This window comes from Physeter macrocephalus, chromosome 2 (assembly GCF_002837175.3).
Source record: "Physeter macrocephalus isolate SW-GA chromosome 2, ASM283717v5, whole genome shotgun sequence".
Taxonomy (NCBI): Eukaryota; Metazoa; Chordata; class Mammalia; order Artiodactyla; family Physeteridae; genus Physeter; species Physeter macrocephalus.
In genome coordinates, this window is record NC_041215.1 from 74,394,993 (window position 1) to 74,415,548 (window position 20,556).

Sequence of the window (20,556 nt, forward strand, 5' to 3'; positions counted from 1 at the left end):
GTGGGATCTTCCCAGACCAGGGCTCGAACCCGTGTCCCCTGCATTGGCAGGCGGATTCTTAACCACTGTGCCACCGGGGAAGCCCCGTGAGCTTTGTTTTGAAACTCTTTTCCTCCTTGGCTTCTGAGTTGCCACTAGGTTTTACTCTTGCCTTTCCAAGGGCCTTTGTTTGCATTGTTTATTCTACATTTTCCCTGGGTCTTTAATGTGCTACTTCTCCAGCTTAACCCTTTGTTTTCCTCATCCTATTTTCCACCCTCTCTGTAGAAGTTCTCTCCTCTCACCAACTACTTCCAAAGCCATGTGTCCAGTGCAGAGGTTTCTTTTGAGCCATCGTTCTGCTGTCTCCCACAGGCAACTCTGATTTGCTTCTACTCCTGACTTCCCTTTTTCTCCTATTTTTATGCCTCTATTCTGTTACAGCTGGAAACTCAATCCAATTAGCCACTGACTTCCATTAGTTCTTTGTAAAGCCAACTGCTATGGCCCTGATCCTAATTGCTCTCCCAGGTCTCTTCTTTATCTCATACTCATAGATATTTTATTTGCTACAAAAGAAATAATTTTCCTAAAATACTACTGTATCCATGATCTGTTACTTTAAAACTTAATGATTTGGGGCTTCCCTGGTGGCGCAGTGGTTAAGAATCCGCCTGCCAATGCAGGGGACACAGGTTCATTCCCTGGTCTGGGAAGATCCCACATGATGCGGAGCAACTAAGCCCACAACTAGTGCACCACAACTACTGAGCCTGCGCTCTAGAGCCCGTGAGCCACAACTGCTGAGCCCGTGCACCTAGAGCCTGTGCTCCTCAACAAGAGAAGCCACCACAGGGAGAAGCCTGCACACCTCAACGAAGAGTAGCCCCCGCTCGACGCAACTAGAGAAAGCCCACGCGCAGCAATGAAGACCCAACAGAGCCAAAAATAAATAAATTTTTAAAAAAACTTAATGATTTTTCTACAACTCTAAGATAAATATTAGGCTCCTTAGTCTGAAAGGTATAACCTGGCTTCCATCTATTTGGTATCAGTCATCCAAATGACCCCCTTCCTTCCAGAGGGGCTGTATTTTCACTGTCCATACTTTTCTCATTCCTGCCCTGGTTTGTGCTATGTTCCTGGCATGGAACGCCTGCATTCCTCTGCCCCAACTCTTTATCCCATGCCCATTCTTCAAACTGCAGGCCTTCTCAGTAATGTGCCATGACAGTTGGGTCTGGAGTAAGCAGTAGTTCTTCTGAATTCTCAGTTTTTATTGTAAGTACTAGTCATTTAATATTGAATCAACATGCTTTCTTTGTGTGATCATTTAGCTTTTCTTAGCTTGTCTATATATTTTCACGCTACTTGTTTCACACGTGCTCCTTGAGGACACAAGAACCGCATCTTGTTTTTTTTACATTCTTCTCAGCCTTTATTTACCACAGCATATAGACTCTGCTGAGTAAGTATTTGTTAACTGACTGTACGTTACGAAGGCGTTGTTTTGGAATGGTCTGCTGATCTAAGTTGGCATCCTGCCTCCCATAATGAAGAGTGCCTAATATACACACCGTTTGGCCTAAAATTTGTCTGGGAAAATGACCGAACATTGGGACAATTTCAAAGGCAAGAATTCAGAGGAAAGATTGGGGTGGCAAAGGAGAACATTTAGACAACACCCTGAGGAATTAAGCAGAATTATATTGGTCTATGTGTACACATGTGTATGTCATAGTTATTTGCTTGTCAGTATAAAAAATGATCTGGAAAAGTTGTTTTTAACCAGGGATGCCCTTTACAACCACCTGGTATGCTTTTCAAGATACACATGCCTAAGCTCCACCCCAGGATGTGTGTGATTCAGTGTGGTGACCCAAGTGGGGTCTGGGCATATCTACCTTGGAAGGAATACCCTGAGTACATATGATAACACATGCCTGGTTAAGAAGCACTAATCCGTCATAAGGAAGACATGACATGTCTTACATGTTTAATGCAAAACAAGAATATGATATTAGTTACTTTTAAGAAATTCTGGCATTGTATGTGCATTTTTGTAGAATTGTTACTGGACTTATAATTACATACTTAACTCTAATCAGGTTTCTGTAAAATTTAAGTAAACCGATTCAAAAAAAAGAACCACTAATCTCTGAAAGGAGATGACTGCTGTTCAGGAGTTCTAAAAATCAAATTAGAAAGCAGGACAGCACAGATCTGGGGCTTGTAGATCTAGGGTCCAAATGAAAAGATTCTATAGTTTTTCTGTCACATAAGTTACTATTTTAGAAACTATAGAATCCCTTCAGGGGAATCGTAGTTCGTCTTTTGGCAGTGTAGAACAGCACCAGTAGGCATGCCAAACAGCGCTGGTAGCCATCTGCTGGCGTGTCCAATTTTTGGCACACCCATTTAATACAGATGGACCGAGTAGAAATTGTTCAGCAAGTAGTGTGTTGAAACATGGATGTGATTTTTTTGTTTCCTTCATGCTTTTGATGTCAGTCATCAACAGCTGTGTTAGTTTTGATGAATGTTTCTTCCAGAAGCATTTAAATCCTTATTGGCACCTGAAATAGAGATTTTCAGAGGGAGTGAAGGATTTGTAAAAATGAGATAGCATGTGAGACATTTTAGGGAGAAACTGGTTCTAAGTGGGAGCCATTTAGCTGGGGGATCACAGTTTGACGCTACTGAAGCTTGGCTTTCCTCCTCCAGCAATTGTATCAAGATAATATAAAAATAAATAATATTTTCAATAAAAAATAAAGTTTTCAGAATAAGTGGCTTCTCTCCCATTGAGGGCACTGTGCTCATCATTTCTGAATATTGTGCAGTACATTTAATAGCATGCATCAGGAGTACATATTATATATGGCTTTCATTTGATCAATCTCCAATTGACTGGACAGATAAATCTCTCATATGCTAGCCTGACAGTATAGGGCAAGGAGTATTCACACTCCACAGATTGGTACTACGGTCGACCTCTGAACAGCAGCGGGGGTCAGGGGCCGACCCTCCAAACAGTCGAAAATCCTTGTGTGATTTTCCATTTCGTCCTCCATATCTGTGGTTCTTCTGCATCCATGGTTCTGCATTTGCAGATACACCCGACCTTGGATAGGGTAGTACTTTAGTATTTGCTGTTGAAAAAAAATCTGCATATAAGTGGACCTGCGCAGTTCAAACCCATGTCGTTCAAGGGTCAACTGTAATTTATTTGGGTTGCAGTTTGCTCCGTGTGGACCCTTATTGTAAGATGAGGGCCCAAGATTGTCTTTTCTTTAGGAATTCCATTTTAGAGTTGATGCTGATTAAAAGTACCCCACATGCTGCCATAGGTGGATGCTTCTGTTCAGTGGCAGCAGATTGACCGAAATCTGGGACCCTTTTGGAATTGTGACTTTATTTCTGCAAAGGAGCCCCTCTGTGATCTTCTTAATTTGTGATTCCACTGAAGTAAGGATAACTCAGCAAAGGGGAAAGAGTGGCTTAACTAGTTACCCTCATGCCACCAACTCAGTCACTATTTTTATTTGGTAGCTGTTTTACTTGGACAAGTCAGCAGTGCTGTCTTGTGACCTCAGTAAGAAAGTGGAGCCTAATAATTGATGGGGGTCGGGAGAGGGAATAGGGCTGTTTAGGTCTTTGATCTCAGGAAATTGTGTGGTGAATATATTCAACAAGTTTTTATAACCCAGCCACCTGTTTGCAAAAAAAAAAAACCAACTGAATTATTGTAAACGGTTTTTTTTTTTTGGTATGCGGGCCTCTCACTGTTGTGGCCTCTCCCATTGCGGAGCACAGGCTCCGGACGTGCAGGCTCATCGGCCATGGCTCACGGGCCCAGCCGCTCCGCGGCATGTGGGATCTTCCCGGACCTGGGCACGAACCCGTGTGCCCTGCATCGGCAGGCGGACTCTCAACCACTGCGCCACCAGGGAAGCCCTGTAAACGGTTTTAGAATCTTCCATGTATTCTACAGTCTGATGAGGGGTGAAATTTTGCCAAAGAGAAAATTCAGCTTTGATTATTTTTTCCATCAGATCATGACATCATTTACAAAGTTTACCACCAAAGGTCTCCTAAAGATCGATATCGTTTTTGAAGGGGAGAATAAGAAAGCATTATCTTATCTTCTAGAGAAATGACATCTTCATTTTTTTAGTACTAGGATATATGATAAGCAACTCATTGATGCTGATCATGAGTCTGGAAAAAATGAATCATAAAATGGAAGGACAACCTCTTAGTTCTTGAAAAGTACAGGATTGAGTTCTTCTGTTACTGTTGTGATGGTGATTATTTCCCATTAATACACAACAGTCCTTGGATTGATGAACAAGTTTTAAGATATGTAGTTACACATCTAGTTATTGTTCAAATTTGGTCGAGCCCGTGAATGTCTTGGTGTTCAAGACTATTCTTGACTATTTTAAATGGTTTTAAATCTATGGCTTGTATCAAGGTAAGTTTTAACTTTGGAGCAGGGAGCAGCAAACTTTTCCTGTAAATGGCCAGAAAAGAAATATTTTCAGCCACATGAACCTTGTCACAATTACAACTCAGCTATTGTCTCAACAAAAACAGCCAGAGACAAAGCAAACGTATGTGGCTGGGCTCCAATAAAACTTTAATTATGGATGTTAAAGTCTGAACTTATCATTTTCATGTGTCCTGAAGCATTATTCTTAAAAAATTTTTTTTCAACCGTTTAAAAATTTAAAAACTGTTTTTGACTTATGGGCTATATGAAAACAGATGGCAGGCTGGATGTGGCCAGCCAGCCATAGTTTGCTAAATCCTGCTTGAGGATTACAATACTATTAGCAGTTCTGTCAGAGTTTCAAGAAAAAGAATATGGTCTTATATCACCAGGCACAGTCACCGTTGCTCAGAGTGTCACTATATAATAGAAACATTAGAACAGTTCTGTATGCCCATCTGTAATATTTCTGGGACACAGTGCCTTGATGCTGTGCTGTTTCATTAGCTCAATCAGGCCCTCTTTGAAGTTGTTAGTATTCTTAAGACAATATCACTTTCACTATAGAAATTTTGAAGATTGATGAATTGAACTATAGACCCTTTACTCTTTTGCCTTGAGTAAGCTTTTGAAACCTTTTCCCCTCTTTCTGCTCCACACCTACCACCTGTGAAAAGTGAACTCAGGTTTTCCATTTAGATCAAGCCTCTTACATTCCTTGATGGCATATGGCTAGGCCTCTAATTCATGGGTACTGGCTAATTAAGGAAAACAGATTTTTGCTAAAAATATCAGAGAGGCCATGCTTTGGCCAAGCTGTCTGTATCTGAGGTACTGCTGGTCAGTTTTCTTTAAATCCTAAATTTCTCAAGGCTCTGTAATTTTTCCAGTAATTTTATTCAACATGGCTGGTGATGAAAAGGACAGAGTATATGGAGGAATAACAATTTATTAAGGCCTACTGTTCTTATTTAATTCTTGTCTGCCAGTTTTTGAATTTATATGCCATTTCTTATTGTTGTTTAGTTTATGTTAAAAGATATTTATTTCTGATTTGGAACAGGATCATGAAAATCATTACAATCAACTTTGATTATAGAGAATTTTTAAATGTAGAAATAATATTTATTAAAAAATTGGGGAAAAAACACTCCAAAGCCTACCAGCCAGATATAAATACTTTAACTTTTTTTCACTTATATGGTATTGTATTCTATAGATGTACCCACACAAATACACATACATGCTATGTATCTGAGCTTGGTGCCTGCCCTTCTTGAGATTTTTTTTCATAGAACCTGCCTCCTCAGGGTGCCTGAAGAAGGCTGTAGAAACATGATGTTTTATGCTTTATCTTCAAGATCTATAAATCATTTACCCCTGAGTGGCAGTCCAGCCATTTGTGCTATAACATGACATATGCATTCCTAAAAACTGCCACACTATGCACAATTGCACCAGAAAACATAACAGCACAGTACAGGGCTTATGAGAAAAATGAGTCGAGGCACAACACTGGAAACATCATCAGTGACACATTTTAAATAAAGATAGGAACCTGATAAAAATAGTAGCACAGTTCTACACATGTTAAATGGTTAAGAAATACATAAAGACTGTAATAAATATGGCACTTTACCTCGAAAAGGACCTGAAGTCTGCTTGTAATTTGGTGTTGGTATATTAGTTTGCTAGGGCTGCGTAACTAAATACCACAGACTGGGTGGCTTACACAACAGAAATGTATTTCTTACAGTTCTGGAGGCTGCAAGTCCAAGATCATCAAAATGTTACAGGGTTGATTTCTCCAGAGGCCTCTCTCCTTGGCTTGCATGTGGTCCTCTTCTCCCTGTGTCGTAACATGGTCTTTCCTCTTGCACATTAATCCTTGGTGTCCCGTCCTCTTCTTATAAGGACACCAGTCATACTGGAATAAGATGCCACTCTTATGACCTCATTTAACCTTAGTTACTTCCTTAAAGGCCTATTTCCAAATACAGTCACATTAGGGGTTAGGGCTTCAATATAAGAATTTAGCGGGAATACAGTTCAGTCCAAAACAGTGTTGGAAGGGTTACAGCTCATAAGTTGCTGTGAGGGGGTGGAAGGAGGGTGATCTGAAATGGGAGGGACAGTTGTAACACAGGTGGGTGTGTCTCACAACATGTGTGAATTGAAGTAGCTTGGAGATGTTGAGGTGTGTGTGTGTGTGTGTGTGTGTGTGTGTGTGTGGTATGTGTGTGTTTTGTGTATTCCTGCACTGCTTAGGTCAACTCATTACAGTTTTCTGCATTCACCTAGTGTTTCTGGCAGATTAAATCACACATAAGCAAATATGAAGCTCATGTTATGCTCACATAATATTGGGAGACATTTATGGTTTCAGCATATGGTTTACAGCAGCATTACAGTGTAGTGAGCTCTAGGAGCCAGGAAGTATGAGTTTGAGTCTCCTCTCTAACATAAAGATGTATGTGGGATGTTTGGGAGAGTTGTTTGACCACCCTACGCTTCAGTTTCTTTATTCGTAGAACGGGCATATGAATAGTGCCTGCCTCACAGGGCCATTGTGAAGACTAAATGAGTTAACATATATAAAGTGTTTAGAGAGGTGTCTTGCACATAGTAAGGGGGTGGTGAATGTTAGCTACCTTCAACATCATTGAATTGTCTGTTAGTCAAGTTGGTGTAACAGGAGAAGCAACAAATAGTACAGTTGTCCCTCTGTATCTGTGGATGTGAAACCCGAGAATATGGAACCCATGGATGTGGAACCCGCAAATACAGAGGGCTGACTGTACTGTGCCATTTTGTAAAAGGGACTTGAGCATCCGAGGATTTTGGTACCCGTGGGGGTCCTGGAACCAATCCTCCATGGTTACCAAGGGAGGACTGTAGCCTGTCACAACCACGCACTGGCCGTGGCACATTCCCTAGCAGAGGTGGCTCTGGTGTTTGAGAGGAGAAATCCAAGGAGATGCAAGGAGAGCAGCTTCTCAATTTAGAGCAAAACTCTTTCATCCTGTGGAACCCCAAGGGGGCAGGATCCATGTGGGCTCACAGGGATGTCAACGTACAAAAAAGATGCCAAACCTATCTGAGTTCAGAGCATCGGAGCCTTTGGCTGGCTGCTGAGTAGCGATGTGACAGAACTGGATGAGAAGAGGTGTCCTACTTCAGCAGGGAGCCAGGCCTGCTGTGCCTCTGGAAGCCCGGGCTTTTGAAGCACCACATGAGAGATGTCAGAACACACAGCGAATATCTTCGAACCACAGAGATTTAAAATTTGCCCAGGCGATTCTGAGGAGGACACAGCTTGTTTCTGCTGTGAGGGAGGGAGGAATAAGGCTGGATTCCCTCAGTGCTGGCTTTGGGAAAGCCCTCTCTGCTGGGGCCAGGACAGTCTGAGCAGCCTTAGGAGGTCAGCGTGGCTTCTGGGGACAGGAGTTTGCTGTTAAACATAATATTTGTTGGTTACTTCCTAAGTGCAGGCGAAGGGGTAAGGGGGCAATGGATCTTGAACATATTTGAGGATGGAAATCAGATGTACCTGGTTCATGTCCTGGCTCAAGCTCTGTTACCCTTAGCGAATAATTTAACTTTCCCAGATTCCTCTTCTGTAAAGGAGAAATGACTCCTATTTATGGGGTCATTCTGTGCATTAAATGAGAGGGTCTCTCAGTGCCTGGTTCCCTTTCAAGTGGGCTGCTTGGGGCAGTTGATTCTGTTATTAGTTAAGTTGTTCATTACCTTAGGTAGGGAGCCTTAAGCTGTAATACTTAAGTGATGTGACTCCTTTCTAGGGCCTCTTCCTTATGGCCCTGGCCATGGGGTTTTCTAGGTCTTGTATCTCAATTTGCCATCAGGAGAACCGTAGTTGAGACTGTCGAGAAGCAAGGGCTTTGTGGCTTCCTCTTGGGAATCCAGTCTGGTTTGCCCTCTCTTTCTCTCTCGTTCTCTTTCGTCTTTCCATCCTACCCCATCCCTTGCACTCCCCTCCCCACTCCTGCTGTTACAGGGGCACTTGCCTTCTGCTTCCTCCTGGCTCTTCGCCCTTCTGTGATTAGCTCACGGTGGCCACCTTCCTTAGCCGGGGGCAGACAGGAGGTTTAAAAGAATCCTGTGTCATTACTAATTTGGCTGTAATTGTCTTAAAAGTTGGGACATGGCATAGGACTCCTGATGTTTGAGTATAGCACCTAGTAATGTAATGGGTGAATGTGTTGTATGTCAGGTGGTGGCGGTGGGAACGGTGGGCCCTTGGTACAGAGCAACAGGAGGTCCAGCCATGTCCCTTTCGGGAAGATTTGAACAGATTCCAAGTGACTATCGGGGAAGCAAGTCTTTAAGGTTTATTTGCAGGCCTCCCCAAATCTAAATTCATAATGAGCTGTCCATAAGATTGGAAAACTTAGCTAAAAGTGATTAAAGCCAATGATTTTCGTTCTGAATGCAAGTTGAGCTGCTGCCTGTGTCTGTAGGGCTGGCATGATTTGAGCGAATTAAAGTATTTCAGAAAACTCACTTTAAATTTGGCCACTTTTAAAAATGTTTCCTATATACTGTCTCAGAGCAGTTGCCAACTGATGGGAGGCTATATACTGTGCCTAGGGCTCAACTGTGTAGAAAGTTAGTGACACTGTTGTGCAGGCGATATACTGTGAGTGAGGCCGTTTGTGCCATGCCACAAACATGGTGCACCAACACCCAGGCCAAGGTTAGCAGCAGAATTGGCATTAAAGGTTAGTATACAAGTCTTGGCCATGTCAATTAATTCTGCAGCATTCTGATAATGCCTGTACTCCGTGTATTTAGCCACAGATGTAAAGAAATTGCATATTTTCGTCTTATATCTGATTATATCACAATAGGTTTTCTTGCAGATACAGTGAACACCTAATGCTGGTAGGAGAACCAGACCCCCAGCGGGGAGGGGAAAGAGTTGTTTACCGAGGTTATGTTATATTCCGGATTCTGTAATGGGGCCTTTACACTTAACCCTCACAACCACCATCTGTCATATGTTAGGTCTTTTTTTTTTTTTTTTTTTTTTTCATATGTTAGGTCTTAAAAGCCTTTCTTACCCATGTAGAAACCAAAGCAAAGAAGGGTGGAGTAACCGACCCAGCACCATACAGCTCACGTCTGGTATTTCCACCATAGGCATCTTTGCTGTAAACATCTTTGCCACAAGCATTTTCGCCACGAAACTAATTAGCCATAAGGCAATTTTGCCTTCGAAGATGTAACAGTGAAAGTGAATAACAAAATTAAATGAATAACAAAAAGACTTTGTTGCAAAATACAAAATATTTGAATACATTTAAAATCTGTGTAGATTCATGGCAATGCTGTGCAGATAACTAATTTTATTTTGTGGGTTGTACCTAAGCACTTACCTTTGAAGTTTTTGTTCATAGTATAAATGTTTTTTCCTTATTGATTCGTCTCCTCGTTCAGCATTGTACTTTTTCTTTTTTGCTAAAATTTCTTCCTTCATTAAGAAGAAAGAAAAACAGGATCGTTTTAATTCTTGACATATTGTCACCTGTCCGTCAATAGCTGTTGCAGAGTTCTATGGGAAATGCGAGTTCAACTCTGTGCCACTGTGTAGACCATTATGAGGGCTAAGATTTATGTGATATAAAAATGGGAGTATTGGGCTTCCGTGGTGGCGCAGTGGTTGCGCGTCCGCCTGCCGTTGCAGGGGAACCGGGTTCGCGCCCCGGTCTGGGAGGATCCCACATGCCGCGGAGCGGCTGGGCCCGTGAGCCATGGCCGCTGAGCCTGCGCGTCCGGAGCCTGTGCTCCGCGACGGGAGAGGCCACAACAGAGGGAGACCCGCATACCACAAAACAAAACAAAACAAAACAGAAAAAAAACAAAAAACAAACAAACAAACAAAAAAACAAACAAAAAATGGGAGTACTGCATCCATGGAGAAATGAGACCAACTGTCAACCGGTTATTTTATCTTTTACAGCAAATTGCCTTGCCTTACGTATGGCCAATTAGTTACACAGCGAAAATGTTTAAGGCAAAGGTGCGTCCAGCGAAAGTACCTATAGAGCTCACACAGCTAGTAAGCCACAGAGCTGGGATTTGTACTCAGCGTTTCCTAAATCCAGGGGCTTGTGTTATTTCAACTGCACAATGTTAGAGAAAGCTCAAGAACATTATATGTTACCGCATCCAGAGCAGATACGGAAAGGGGGCACTGTGGTGTTTTATTTGCATATCACAGCCTCTTTTCTTTTTCCTCTTCACCTCCAGTTTATGAAAGCCTGGGACCAGACTTCATTGCTTTCTCTTGGCACTGTTAGTAATTCTGTACTAGTGCACTTGGAGACTTGTTATTTTCACTATTTGCATCTCTCTCTGTTACTAAACTGACCAAGACCATGACTTCTGGGACTGTCTTATTCATCTTTTCATTCCCACAGCTCAGCACATGCCTGGTGTTTTATGAGACCCCAGCATATGTCTACTGAATGAATAAATTATTTGGATCAGTGACTGGATTGAACCTCTAGAGACTAGAGGACTAAGTTTAATTAGAAGAAGCTCAAGTTTATTGTCTTTCAAATACACTATAGGCATACCTTGCTTTATTGGGCTTTGCATTATTGCACTTCGTAGATACTGTATTTTTTACAAATTGAAGATTTGTGGCAACCCTACGTCGAGCTAGTCTATTGGGATCATTTTTGCAACAGCGTTTGCTCACTTCCTGTCACATTTTGTATGTATGTGTCACATTTTGGTAATTCTCACAAATTTCAAACTTTTCATTATTATTATATTTGTTATGGTGAACAGTGATCTTTGATGTTACTAGGTGTGTTTTGGCTCTTTTTAGCAATATAATATTTGTAAACTAAGATATGTACATTTTTAAAGATATAATGTTATTGCACACTTAATAGACTATAGTATAGCATAAACATAACTTATATGCACTAGGAAGCCAAAAATTCATTTGAATCACTTTATTGTGATATTTGCTTTATTGCAGTGGTCTGGAACGGAACCCACTATATCTCCAAGGTGTACCTGTAGTCCTAGGGAAGATTGAGATGGGGACGAAGCAGGCAGGAAAGGCTTCCTGGAGGAGGTGACACTGCTGAATTTTTAAGGGTGATTACTTTGGCCAGGTAGAGCAAGAGTGAGGGTGCCAAAGCCTGCTTCAGGAAGTGGAAAACGCCTGAGGAGTATGGTGGGATTGGGGAACTTCAGCATGAAGGGTGAAGAGGAGAGGAAGAGCCGAGAGGTGACTGCAGCCCTATTGCCAAGCCGAGGTCCTGGGCATTTCTTCCCACCCTTTCTTCTCTACATATCTAGGGCCATCTGACCTTTTTCTAAAATGTCCTCACTTTACCTTCCTTCACAAAAATCCCATGTTTGCTAAGTACTTGGCTCATTTAAGAATGGAATTGGCTTTTATTAGCGGTGCCTCATACCAATGTATGACTAAGACTGAACCCTTTTGTTTATCTTTTGGTTGGGAAAAAAAAAAAAACTTGCTCATTGAACATAAATCTCTCATTGGTAAAGACGTAATAGAGACGATTTTGAGCAGGCCCCTTCCTGTGTTCCTTGTGTGGTCCGCCTTCCAACCTTTGTCTGGTCCTCTGAAGAGGATAATATAGTGCATAGAATTGGCATGATGACCTTTCCTCCCCTGACCCCACTCCTGCCACAAATATGCAAAAATTAAACATCTAAGGAAAAAGAAAGAAAACCAAGTTAAATTATCTTATCACCTCACTATTGGCTATACTAATGTGTCATATTTTACAGAAAAAAATCAGGGTATGGGACCCATGATAACTGGCTATATGTCATAAACTCAGCACTCTGTAGTCAGGGTCCAACATTAAAAAAACAAAACAAACCAGGACATGCAGTCAGGAAAGCGTGAGCATGCTTGTATGCTTTTGGGGACAGGTGAATATTTGAAATCTAGATTGTCCCAGAAAATCCAGAAAAAAATCATATGCCCACAGGTCTTAATTCACTTCAATTTCCCAAATGGTTACAAAGGGTCTTTATGTGGTAGGGGCTAGGTGCTGGGGGATTTACAAGTAAAGAGGACAAAATTGCTGTTCTCTGGTACTCAGAGTGTAAGAGGGGAAAAAGACACAACAATTTAGCAAAGGGCTACATGCGTATGTAGCACTCCCTGGGGACAGGGCTGAGTCATCATGTTATAATGGGTACTTTGGGTTAGCAAACCAAATTTGAGATAAACAAATCTAAGAATTGGTCCATGTACAGAGTATCTTGCGAATGCATTTTATGATGGATTTGAGTGACAGAATTAATATTGAAGTATATAAAATATTGAATTTTCTTTATGGAATTTAAATCTTTGGATACCGAGGAACAATATTTGTCTGGTGATATCCATGGAATAACAAGTGACCATCTTGTAATGGGATCCTTCCAGACCTTCCTACAATGGAGTGTGTACCACTAAGCCTCACTGTGGTTATTATTATTCTGGATGCTGGGAGAGTCATTAAGTGTGCAGATGCATTACTTATGCTGGATCTTATTTGGTTCTCCTATCAATGGAAACCAGCTTTCATCCACAGCCATCACTGATCTTTCTTTTAGGTGTCCCTTTCTTCTCTGTGGGTGGGAGGGTGGGGACAGGCATAGATGACCGGCTGGAGGGAGCAGGCATTGTAGAAGTGCTTTCCGGCTTTTCTCAGGTCCAACCCAATGACCTGAAGATTGTGATACCGTTTCCAGGAAAATGGAAACCAAGTAAGAAATTCTCAGTGTATCGGGAATGTGGTACATGCCCTATTTTGTGAGATAAGGTGTGAGAGTCTTAAATTTGTACCTGTAACAGTAGTTGATAGGTCCATACAGACCTCAAGAAGTTGCCAGATGCGGAATTTCTTTCCTCCAAAGTTGTTCTTTACGTGTCCTTTTCAAAGGACACTCTTCTTTTTCTTCTGTTATTCATTCAGATGGTAGTTCTCATCTGTGATTTTCTCTCCCATTATTAATTTTAGTTGTGAAAATGTGTCCAATTTGAGCTGATTTCCATCCTTGCTGATTCTAATTCTGAAGTAGGACTTGAACCTGTGTGTATCATTTATAGTTGATCAATTCAAAATAAAATATTGTTTTTATCTTGAATTATGAAGGGTTTAAAGGAATCCCGGCCAAACCTCTGGTGTACTAAAGTCTAAAAGCTTCTCTTGCTTCACGAGTTTAAAATTCTTATTTCTGTTTCTTCCCAATACTTATGTGGTTCAGTAAACATTTTTGAGCATTTACTACATGCTGGGTTCTGTGTCAGATGTTAGTTGGAAAATTAAGACCTCTTTCCTTGATGGATAAATGACAGTGTTTCTTTACTTCACTCTCTAAACCTCAGTTTCCCTATCTGTAAAAAGGCTAATAATCTTAAAAACTTGGCAGACTTGTCATAAAGATTAAATAAAATAATTTCTATGAAGTACCTAGTACCTAAAATAATTTCTATGTTTCTATGCCTGACACATAGTAAGAGTTCAAGAAAAGTAATTACTTTTGATCAATCTGAATCTCTGTGTTAAAGGCTGGCAAAAATGAATTGAATTCCCTTACCTAGTCAAATAATACTTCTCCAAGTGTGTGTAATACCTTAGTGTCCCATATGCATTTTATCTAGGCTTTATTTCTATTTTATAATAATTTAAATTATATATAGTAATATATAAGAATAATTAAAAACTTCTTCCCTTTTAAGAAAAGCTTCTTGGAGATTGGAGAGAGAACATGGTTTTCCGGCTTTCTGACTTTTAAAGTGGCATGAAATTTGGCACCAAAGTCCTTCACTTTTCCAGAACAGCAGGATAAGGCCCTTGTGGTGGAATCAGGAGGCTTATATTTTGGTGAAGAAGTCAGGGCACACAGGGCCCAGCAGGCATCAGGGTCTAGGGTGCCCATTTTATCTGCCTTTCTCTATTACTTACCGACTCACCCTGCATCAGTGTCTTGAAACTTAACATGGGTCAAAATAGTACTTCAAATTTAAAATGAGGCCCTAGAGTTTTTCTGGACATATAAAGCACTCACATTTGCAAGCACTTAAATAAATGTTAGCTGTTATCATACTAATGATGATTGGTGGCAGCACGATAGTTGCCCTTGAAGCAAAGAAGGACCTCCTCTGTGTGGACTCATTTCTTGAACAAGTTTTGGCTTTTCTTAAGAATTTCATGAGGATTTATAAAAATCCATCCCTCTTTGGATTGTATTGCTAGGTGGACGTGCCGTGCCTGTTCCTGCCCCTTGGCCTTTGCTCATACTGTTACCCCCTCGCCCCCCACCCCCCCATATACAGGATGCCCTTTCCCTTTCCTTGTCCTGACAAATATCTGCTCATCCATCAAGACTCTGTTTACTTACCCTCACTGAGCAAATCTGGGCATTTAGTGAGTGAGGAATTTACGGCAGGCACTGTGCTTAGTGTCTAGCGAGAGCAGATCTGGAAGCAAATCGTTATAAGCTGTGTGGCCTTACCTCCTCCACGAAGGGGGCATCATACTCCCGTTCTCTTTTTCCGCTAGTAGCCCCGACAGTTCCCACTTTTGTGTACCCCCTTAATAATAACAATAACAGTCCATTGCTCTTACTTCTGTTTTTATCAACTAACCTATAAACTCCTCTAGGGCAAAGGTCCATCTTACCCGTTTGAATACCCAGCACATGGACTGTGCTTGCACATAGAAGGTGCCCAATAAATGTTTTTAGCATGAGTGAACACATTTTTAGCGCTAACAGCCTTCTAGGGATTATTTGCCAAGTCTTTGTTTCATGCATTGCCCAAATATATTTTGAGTGCCTACTGTATGCCAGCAGTCCTGAAGTGCTTGGGACATAGTTTACATTTCACTGGGAGAGGAAACAATGGACAAATAAATAAAATATGTAGGATATCAGTTGGCTTGGAGCACTCTGGAGGAAAATTAAGCTGAAAGAAGGATCAGGAGTGTGTGTGGGTATGAGCGTTTAGGGGTTGTCAGGAAGTCACAGTTGAGAAGGTGACATTTGGACCAAGGCCTAGGAGGTGAGGAGACCTCTTGAGTGGAGGGGGAAGCAGGTACAAGTACCCTGAGGAGGAGCGTGCCTGGCCGATGTGAGGTCAGGGGTGTATGGGGCTGAGGGCGTGTGGTGGAGAGAGAAGTAGGAGGTGAGGTAAGGGGGTGGCCAGATGGTACAGAGCCCTGAGATCCCTGGAAAGACTGTAGTGTTTACTCTGAGAAAGCACCCATTGGAGGGTTTTGAACTCATGGTGGGGATATGGTCTGATTAACGTTCTAATGTGATCACACGGGCTGATGTGTTCAGAATGGATTGTGGGGAGGTAAGAGGGGCATGGGAGACCGGGTAGAAGAAGCTACTGCAGTCATCCAGGGAGAGTTCTCTGTGGCTTTGAACCAATGTAGTAGTAGTGGAAGTCGTAAGAAGAGTTTAGGAATTTTTAAAAGTTTTAATTTTGAAGAATTTCAAACACAAAAAAGGGAAAATTTAGCCAACACCCATATATTCACCAACATTTTTGACTTATTTGCTTTACCTATGCCGTTTTTGGTAAACCATTTCAAAGTAAATTACAGATGTCACGAGACTTTGTGCTTCAGCATGAATCTCCAGGAAAGAAGGATGTTCTACAGAAACAGAGTGCCATTATCATACCAAACTAATAGATAGTTCATATTCATATTTCCATAGTTGTCATCCCGGAGATGCCTTTTTTTTTTTTTTTTTTTTTTTTTTTTTGCGGTAAGCGGGCCTCTCACTGTTGTGGCCTCTCCCGTTGCAGAGCACAGGCTCTGGATGCGCAGGCCCAGCGGCCATGGCTCACGGGCCCAGCCGCTCCGCGGCATGTGGGATCTTCCCGGACCGGGGCACGAACCCGTGTCCCCTGCATCGGCAGGCGGACTCTCAACCACTGCGCCACCAGGGAAGCCCCGGAGATGCCTTTTATATCTGTATTTCTTTCTAGATAGAATCTAATCAATATTCATTCATTATATTTAGTTGTTATGTCTCTTAAATCTTTCTCTTTCATTTTAACTTTTCTATTTTGTAACCATTTTAAATTTACAGTAAAGGTTTAAGACTAGTATAAGAAATTCTGTATAAACTTTATCCAGATCCAACAGTTGTTAATATTATGCCCTAGTTGCTTTAGTATTGTTTCTATGTAAGTTTCAGATCTGGATTTATTTTGAGGCTAAACAGAATTTGCTGAGAGATTGCTTGTGTTATGTGAGAGCAAGTGAGCAATTCAACATTGCCCTGCAGGATTTGGCCCGAGCAGGTTGAAGGCAGGAGTTGCCATTTGCTGAGTTGAGGAAAGTGAGAGAGGAGCAGGTCTAGGAGCAAGCTGGGGTCTCAGTTTTGGGTTGTGTCAAGTTTGTGCATGCTGGAGGGGTGTCCTAGGCCGCTGGGTATATGAATAGGGAGGTTAGGGACAAGTCTGCAGGTATAAATATGGCAACTGTCAGTGAATAATAGATGGTATTTACAACCCAGAGACTGTGAGATCAGAGGAGAATGAGGATAAGAGGAGAAAGCGTCTGAGCCCTGAGCCCTGGGGATGTGCTCGTGTTAGAGACAGTGACGTTAGGAAGGAGCTAATAGAGGAGATGGTGAAGGAGGGAGAGTAAGCAGGAGAAAGCCGGAAGAAGAAAGTGCTAGCGACCAACCATGTCATACACGGCTGATGGGTCATGTAAGTCGAAGACTGAGAAGAGACCATTTTATTTGGTCATGGGTGTCATGAAAGTCGTTGGTATCTTTGACAAGAGGAGTTTGGATGGAGTGGCGGGGGTGAAACCTCAGTCTAAGAAGGCTCAAGAGAAAATGGGAGGAGAGAAAATGGAATATGGAGAACTTTCAAGGAGTTTGTTGTAAAAGAGTGGTTCCGGGAAAGAGGGTGGTAACTCAAGGAGGGATGTGGGGTTAAAACTTTTTTTATTTTTAAATTTTTGTTGGATTGTAAATTGAAGTACAGTTGATTTACAATAAGACTTTTTTTAAGGAGGGAAAAATTACGGCATATTTGTGTGTCAGTGGGCCTGATCCAGCAGAGGGAGAGAAATGGATGATGTGAGAGAGGGGAGAGATGACGAGAGCTGTATCCCTGCCTAGTCAGGAGGAGCAGGAATGCGGTGCCCATGTACCAGTTGCCTTCAGTAGGAGCATGGCCAGGAGGGAAGCCAGAGAACCTGAGCCGGGATACAGGCAGGTAGAGTCCTGTTGAGTTGGGAGAAGTCAAGAGATCACTTCTACCATCGTAGTGAAATAGGAAATGGGGTAATCAGCAGACAGTAAGGAGGGAGGACAAGGTATTGGAATTTTGAGAAGAGAGGGGAGAAAGTGTGAAATAATTGTCTGGAAGTGTATTTATTCATTTCTTTGGATGGAGTATGTTTATCTGTGTGTGGGGTGGCAGGCAGGGAGGGCGTGGGGCATTATAGATTGCCTTTTCTAGGAAAGAAGTGTCAGTAGAGTGAGGTGACTCTTCAGTGCCCAAAGCTGCTGGGTTGGGACATGCCTTCACCGTGCAGTGAATGGCTACTTAAGTGGGCAGCTAGGTAGAAAGCAGAGGTTTAGAGCCCTGGCTCAGGCATCTGGTGGTGCAGCTTCACTGCAGGTGTTTTATCAGACCAGACTGTGGAACTGGTATTAACCAGTGTTAAGGACCGAATGAATGTGTGTGTCCCTCCAAAATTTATATGTTGAAGTCCTAACCCCTAATATGATGGTACCTGGAGGTGAGGGCCTTAGGGTTAGAAACAGTCATGGGGGTGGTACCTGCATGATGGGATCAGTGCCCTTATAAGAGGAGGAAGAGGCACTGGAGCTCGCTCTCTCTGCTCACACAAAGAGGTCACGTGAGCACACAGCTAGATGGTGGCCATCTGCAAGCCAGGGAGAGAGCCCTGAACAAAAACCGAATCTGCTGCCACTTTGATCTTGGACTTCCCAGTTTCCAGAACTGTGAGGAATAATTGTCTATTGTGTAAGCCACACAGTCTATGGTATTTTATAGCAGCAGCATTGACCAAGACAACCAATAAGCATCTACTAATTATCCTTTCTACATTTACTGTTTAGAGGAGGGAGGGCAAGTCACTTATGTCCTTCAGTCAGTCTGTAACTTTGGAGATACTGAGGGGACAGAACTGACCCACAGAGCCTATTTTGCATATGGTTACCTTTAAGGAAAATGTTCCCATCTTAATAAAGCACTATTAAATCTTTTAGTTCATTGTCCTGTGAGCTGCTGAGGTAGTAAATTCTTGTTAAATTGGAAGATGTTGCATTCCAAACTCCCTTCTATCCTAAGAAATTCTGTACCACATGCTGAAGATTCTTAAGCTGCCACGTGGATTCCTCTTGAGCTTTGATGCATTAGATATTTTTATTTCATTTAGGCTTTTACTTTTGAGAAACACATCCAGATATGCCCATAGCCAGCTAGCCAGTTTTCTAAATCTGCATATAAATAAAAGAGAAAAAAGGAAAAAAGGCAAGCGGCATTTTCCCCCTGTTTTTTTTCTCTTTATACTTTGTACATTGTATCTTCATTAAGTGATTTAGATCTAAGTTTCTCCCTTTAAAAGTAAGGAATTCATTAGAAGACAATCAAGCAAATAAAAAACTGTAAGGGATGCATTTTCATAAAATCCCATTTTGATACTTAAAAAGTAGTCTGCTGCCTCTGATAATTATCTCAAATAAAATCCTTTTTTCCCTCTAAAATTATTAAATGTTTAATTAAATGTCTGCAAGATATGATTTAATGGCTCAACTCAAATCAAAAGTTTTTCTATTAATATAATAAAGTTTTAATCTCAATAGCAAAAATAATCATTCTTTAAGTTGTAACTTTTTATTACAGGAATTTTAACATATGCACAAAAGAAGAGAAAATAGTGTAATAAATTTACCTGTATCTTTCATACGGCTTTAACTACGATGTACATTCTGCCATCTCTTTATGATAACAATTCTTAACCTGAAAGTTATAAAAATTATTAAAACTTTTTTTTAACAGACAAAACATTAATACGGGATGTGGGTACAAGATAATATGCCTGATATGCTTTAGGGTGGAGCCTCCAAATTAGAGACCTAGGGCCTGCAAAGTTTGTAAATGGCCTGAACCTTGGTTCCCCATGGCCTCAAGTTCACAGAGTTCAGCAGAACTTGCTCAATCCCTTCCTTGCATGTTATGCTCCAGTCATAAGTCACTGCTCAGAGTTCTGTGCACAGTCTGACTCAGGCCCTGCCCCCATCCTTTTTACTCTGCTTTTGACGCATTCTCATTGCTTCAGAGTCCAGCTCAGGTTCCCTCTTTTTGAGGCTTCCTCTCATCACCCTGTCCCTTGCCTGGCACAGGTGTAAGCACCTGGAACTCCCATAAGGGGCCTGCCTCTCTCCCTGTCTCTGTCCTGGAGGAAAATCTAAACCAGACACCCTGGCCTGCAGGGCCCTTCATCTCTGGATCTTGGCTGTCTGCCTCTCTGACTTCATTCCCTTCCACGAGGCTCCAGGGACATCACTGTGCCCTCTGCGTGTGAGCTCCTTCCTGCCTATGTATGGGCCTTTGCACTTGCTGTTCCCTCTTCCTGGAATGATCTGCCCCATGGCTTTGATTGTCAGGGTGCTGCTCTGCAGGGGCCCCCCAAGAACCCCTTCCCCAGCACAACACTGCCTTTCTCCCCAAGAAATAAATAACTGTATCACTCTTGTAGGAATAATGTTCTTACTTTTACTTTCAGTCTTACCATTTATACATGTATTCCAAAACAACATAGTTCAGTTTTTCCTATTTTTAAACTTAATATGAGTAGAATCATACGGTACATTTTCTTTCTTTCCTTCTTTCTTTCTTCCTTTCTTTCTTTCTTTCTTTCTTTCTTTCTTTCTTTCTTTCTTTCTTTCTTTCTTTCTTAACATCTTTATAGGAGTATAATTGCTTTACAGTGTTGTGTTAGTTTCTAGTGTATAACAAAGTGAATCAGCTATATGTATACATATATCCCCATATCTCCTCCCTCTTG

The 20,556-nt window shown here is 41.7% G+C and overlaps 1 protein-coding gene across 4 annotated transcripts in view; it reads left to right on the forward strand.

Moving 5' to 3' along the window:
- Window positions 1-20,556, forward strand: part of CERS6 (ceramide synthase 6) — a 360,958-nt gene that overhangs the window by 120,678 nt on the left and 219,724 nt on the right. For 2 of the 4 annotated variants that reach the window (XM_024122237.2, XM_024122236.2), the window contains exon 4: window positions 11,490-11,588. The exons of the other annotated variants lie outside the window; for them this stretch is intronic. In XM_024122237.2, coding sequence (XP_023978005.2) covers window positions 11,490-11,588 — 99 coding nt within the window. The remainder of the gene's footprint in view (window positions 1-11,489; window positions 11,589-20,556) is intronic. 4 annotated transcript variants of the gene reach the window in all.